Source organism: Rhizophagus irregularis, chromosome 17 (assembly GCF_026210795.1).
Source record: "Rhizophagus irregularis chromosome 17, complete sequence".
NCBI lineage: Eukaryota > Fungi > Glomeromycota > Glomeromycetes > Glomerales > Glomeraceae > Rhizophagus > Rhizophagus irregularis.
Genome location: NC_089445.1, coordinates 3,023,779 through 3,029,270, shown reverse-complemented (window position 1 = coordinate 3,029,270; position 5,492 = coordinate 3,023,779). Strand labels below are relative to the sequence as shown.

At 24.2% G+C, this 5,492-nt stretch overlaps 2 protein-coding genes across 2 annotated transcripts; both read left to right on the top strand.

Moving 5' to 3' along the window:
• Positions 1 to 666: 666 nt before the first annotated feature.
• On the top strand, positions 667 to 2,571 carry OCT59_009362 (uncharacterized protein; the record flags this gene model as incomplete). Its single annotated transcript, XM_066133496.1, has 7 exons — positions 667 to 861; positions 950 to 1,003; positions 1,084 to 1,188; positions 1,269 to 1,662; positions 1,788 to 1,838; positions 1,920 to 2,128; positions 2,182 to 2,571. 7 exons carry the CDS (start codon positions 667 to 669, stop codon positions 2,569 to 2,571), a joined length of 1,398 nt encoding a protein of 465 aa, XP_065999930.1.
• A 254-nt stretch (positions 2,572 to 2,825) lies between these two features.
• On the top strand, positions 2,826 to 4,359 carry OCT59_009361 (uncharacterized protein; the record flags this gene model as incomplete). The annotated part of the gene is made up of 7 exons (XM_025323179.2): positions 2,826 to 2,865; positions 3,076 to 3,188; positions 3,254 to 3,353; positions 3,430 to 3,629; positions 3,695 to 3,872; positions 3,952 to 4,116; positions 4,184 to 4,359. The coding sequence occupies 7 exons, from the start codon at positions 2,826 to 2,828 to the stop codon at positions 4,357 to 4,359; spliced, it is 972 nt and encodes a 323-aa protein (XP_025164235.2).
• Positions 4,360 to 5,492: the final 1,133 nt, after the last annotated feature.

Sequence of the window (5,492 nt, the reverse complement as noted above, 5' to 3'; positions counted from 1 at the left end):
TATTAAAATAGTAAACTATTTTTAGTAGTATCTTAAATGTTTATTGAGTTAAACGCTGTTTTTCAATACTAAAATAGTAAACTATTTTTAGTATTATCTCAAACGTTTATTGAGTTAAACGCGTTTTTCAATATTAAAATAGTAAACTATTTTTAGTATTATCTTAAATGTTTATTGAGTTAAACGCGTTTTTCAATACTAAAATAGTAAACGTTTATTGAGTTAAACGCGTTTTTACAATACTAAAATAGTAAACTATTTTTAGTATTATCTTAAATGTTTATTGAGTTAAACGCGTTTTTCAATACTAAAAATAGCAAACTATTTTTATCACAGGTGCGTAATGCTTCAGAATATGTATCATTTTGTGAAACATTTAAGAATATAAAATAAACATCACGTCTATTTTTTTTTGCTCTATTTGACCATAAACATCACGTCTATTTTTTTTTTGCTCTATTTGACCATAAACATCACGTCTATTTTTTTTGCTCTATGCTCTATTTGATTAAAAGTTCAAAATAAAAGCTAAACTGGTAAGCTTTATATTTTGTATTGTGGATATGCATTATATACATAAAACCAAAAATTTTTAAAAGGAAATACTATGACCTTATTTTTTCTTAAGAGTATTATAAGCAAGTCTGTATTATTGATAACAAAAATATGGCAGAAATATTTACCTTAAGTGAAGATGACATAACTCAAATTAGCAAGGCATTATCACTAATTTGGAGAAGAACTAAATATCGGTTACGTAATGTTACTATAACAGATAATATTGCAAATATTTCTTATGGTAAACGTATTGACAGGATAACAGTTAACCTTGAAGATTCCAATTATATTATAACCGATCAGGTTCATATAATTAATATTTTAATTATATATATTGTAATTTTTTAATAAAAGTATTAAATGGTAATCATTTTAATAATTTAACTTCTAGGATTCTGAAAAAAATTGCGATGTTGAGCATGTAAAGAAAATAGATCAATTGCAAGTAAGGTTTACATATATAATAAACCTTGTTTATTAACGTTAATTTAAGCAGCTTATCTTTATAATTTAATTTTATATTAGGAAAAGTTGCTAATTGCCGAAAAAACTTATGAAAAATTAAAAATAAAAAATAAGCAACTTAATGATGAGTTAAATTCATTGCAAATTTATAATCATAATCTTGAGGTAAATGTAAATGCATATTAGATTTAGTTTTTACGTTTTAAAGATTAATTCAATTTAATGAAATTCTTAATTGCAAATAGAAAAAAATCAATAAGTTCAGAAGAAAATCCGACCAAATTAATATGTCAAAAAGCTCTTCAACAATAGTTTCTAGTTCAGATAGTGAAGATGAGGATAATACTTCACTACAAAGAAATAATGACCATATTAATATACTTGTAAATGATTTACATCAAATGGGATTTACGATAGAAAGCAATCCAGATGATGTTTGGGAGTCACTAAATAAACGTTGTCATGAAAAATTTGGTTTTGAAGAACTTATTAAAGAATCAACTGATATAGAAGAATTACGATGGGCAGAAAAAACATTACCTTCTTATACAATTTGGGATAAATTTAATCAATATTATTTACTTGTTGAACTTTGGATTAATAAAGTTAATATAACTCTTATGAAAAAAAAGGAAGAAGGTAAGAATTTCAAGTAGCAATAATATTTATTTATATGGCTTATATTAATTTATTTGTTTTATTAAAATATATTGATATTATAAATTTACCATAATTAATCAATCTATATTCTTATATTAAAAAAGGTCGTAATATGGTAGTTGAAAATTTTGAGAAAAAAGTTATTGCTAGCAAAGGTAAATGACATTAAAATATTGATAATTCTAAATTTATTTTAATTTTTATAATTTGATTGAATTTTTTAAATTAAATAACAGAATCACAAGAAAGTGAAAAGAAAAAAAAATATTCTAATTTTGGAAAAAGTCTAAATAGTTTGGTAGTAAAAACCATTGAGAACAAGACTTTAGTAGAAATTAAAGACTACCAAATTCGCACAAATTTTAACCAGGCTTTAAAAGTTATGACTTCAGAACCAATTCAAATTACAGATGAAGAGTCTGCTAAGGAAAGAATTACGCAATGGGTCGATCAAAAAATCATTCTAAACAAGTTGAGCTTGCTACTAAAGCTTATAAGCTTTATCATCGAATGTCACTTGTTTATATTTACAATGATTTACATATCATTTCAGTGGAAAAACATCCAAATGATGAGAGAGAACAAAGAAGATTTGAACGAAACTTTATGTGCACCCAATTAGGTATTCATACTAGAACTGAACGGCGACAAAAGAAAAGTGCTTTTAGAATATATAAATTAATTAATATTGGGATTACGCTTGATCAGTTAGTAAATACTGGTCTTAACATTTCAAATTTTGAAGTTACAGATTATTATTACGATATATTTTTGACTGATTTAAAACTAGGAACGATCAAAAATTTATTTCAAAATCCTAATATGCAAGATAATATGGATCTAGATACGGAAGATAGTGAAAGTAACGAAAGCAATGTTGCAAATTAAAGTAGTTAGACATTATTATTTACTTTTTTACATGTACTTTCTCTTTTTGTTTTATTCTATCTTGTTATTAAATAAAATCAATAAAATTTGGTGGATTTACTATGAGATAATACAATAAATTTGTTTAGATTGTAAATTTACATTAAGATATATAATTTTTTGAAATAACGTTTTATCACCTGACTGATCGGCAAATATATATATGTTATATTATGACGCATTGTTACGCGTTATTCTTGGCTTCGTTCATTGAGATGGAAAATAATAACTTTGACTTAGATTCTGACTTAAGTGGTAAATATTTATAAAATACAAGAATATATGCTAACAAAGAATAGAAAAATAGAATAAAAAAACTAAAATATATTTTTGGCTAAACAGTATAATGGGTTGATATACTAGATTTTATTAAATGCAAATTTTATAAATTTAATTTAATAAAATATTTTATTTAGTAATTTTTTTTAAAAAAGGAATAAATACTAATAATTTAACAATTTATAGTTTCAGAATTAAATGTAGAAGCATTTGCAAAAATTAAAAATTTGCAGCAACAGCATGATTCTGAAATTGAATTATTAGCTAATGAACTTAATGTGCATTCATATTTTATTAAGGTAGGCAAACTTAATAATGTTTAATCCTTAAAAATTTGATATTTAAAATGCTCATTTTATATTAGAGTGTAATGAAAGATTATAGAGAACCTGCTATTAGAAAACAAAGAAAAATCAGTGGATTTAATATTTGGCAATCTAATTGGTGGGCAACACATGGAAAAGGTGTTACTTTTTAAACTGATTTATATTACTTAAAATTTAAATTTCAATGTTTTAACAATTTTACTTTATTTTAAAGGCTTAAATATTAAAGATAAAGGGTCCCAAAAACTCTGTGCAGATGCATGGAATGCATTAAATAATGATACACGTAAATATTATGAAGAAGAAGCTAAAAATGCTGCAAATTTACGTGTTAAAGAGCAAAACTCATTTATTACAAATGCAAAATCACGAAAAACACAACTAAATAATGGAATTCAAGATATCCGAAAAATGGTAAATTAATATTATCTTGGTAGTATCTATCTAATTTTGTAATAATAATAAATTACAACTTGTAGTTTCGAACTTTACATGTTACTTGTGGCATGGAGTTTATTACATTGGCTGTATCCAATTATGATGAGCTTAGAAGTCATTGGTTTGGATCAAATATTGGTGAAGAATTTTATCAGACTTATAGCAACTTAAGTGATGCAATCATTCCATTTCGTTGTTTCTCTATTTTAAAAAAAAAAGGTATATAATGTTCATATATTATTATATATTACATTTGATTTTTTAACAACAACCTGTATGTATTTATTCTGTATATAAGAAAATGAAGGAGTAATCAAATCTGTTGCTGAAACTAAGTCATCTGAAATTTTGCCAGATGAATCTGAAACTGGACATACTTTTAATCTATCTGCTATCAATATTTCAAAACCTAATAGCATTGAAACAAGAAATAAAGTAAGATTTATTTTGCGGCAAAAGTTTGGTAAGTATTCAATTAATTTTAATTCAAGTTTAATTTAAAAATAACATTTACTGTAATTATATTATAGAACAAGATGTAAAAGGTAATAATATACCATATAAAAGATGGAAAACACAAACTTCATATAAAGTTATAGGATGGCCATTAGATGTTGAATTTCAGGATTATTCTAATCTTAAAGAAGAAGAAAGAATTAAAGTTCTGGATTCACTTTATAACATTAGATTTGAACAAAATGAATAGGATATTGGTGAACTAATTAGTGCAATAAGAATAATAATATTAATCAATAATAAATAAAATACTCAACAAGTTTAATTCATGTAATCAAATCTGTTGCTATATTATAATTTAATCAATACATTTGAATTAATTAATTTTTCATTAATAAACAGATGAAAAGAAATAATAATCTTAAAGATTGATTAAATAATCATAAAATTGATTTCCGCATTTCTTACATTACAGGTTGTTTATAAGAACAAATTTTTTTGCATTTATAAAGTCTTATTTTTATGTAATATTTAGAGCTTTTCATATATATATGTGTATATATATGTGATATGTCCATTAAATCCCAGTAAATAGTTTTTGTATAAATTTATACCAAACGGGCTCATTGGCTCGAAATTAGCTCAAATTTATGCAAAAAATAATCCAAATTTAAGCCAAATTATATATGGATGAGCCCATTTGGTACAAATTAATACAAAAACTATTTACTGGGAATAATATTAATACATTTTAACATTTTAAATAATGAAATAAAAGTTAATTTTAAATTACCACTATACAAAAAATATGAATCATGAGGACATAAAAAAATGTCTCAAATTTACTAATGTCCTAAAATTTACAAGGACAACAATGTCATCAGCCCTATAAAAAAGGTTTGTGCTAAATTTGTGCCAAATGGGCTAATCATGCAATATTTATTCGAAATTTGTACTAAAAATTATATAAAATTCAAACAAATTCTAAATAAATATCATATGATTAACCCATTTGGCACAAATAAAGCACAAAATTTTTTTATAGGGCAAGACTACAAGGACAATAATGTCCTCAAATTATGAGGATAACAATATCATTAAAATTACGAGGACAAAAATGTCCTCAACTTATGAGGACAGCAATATAATCAAAATTACAAGGACAAAAATGTCCTCAAATTACAAGGACAAAAACATCCTTAAATTATGAGGACAGCAATACCATCAAAATTACGAGTACAAAAATGTCTGTAAAATTATAAGGACAATAATATCCTTAAATTTACGAGGGCAACAATATCATCAAAATTATGAGGACAAAAATGTCCTCAAATTATGAGGACAGCAATATAATTAAAATTACAAGAACAAAAATGGTCTCAA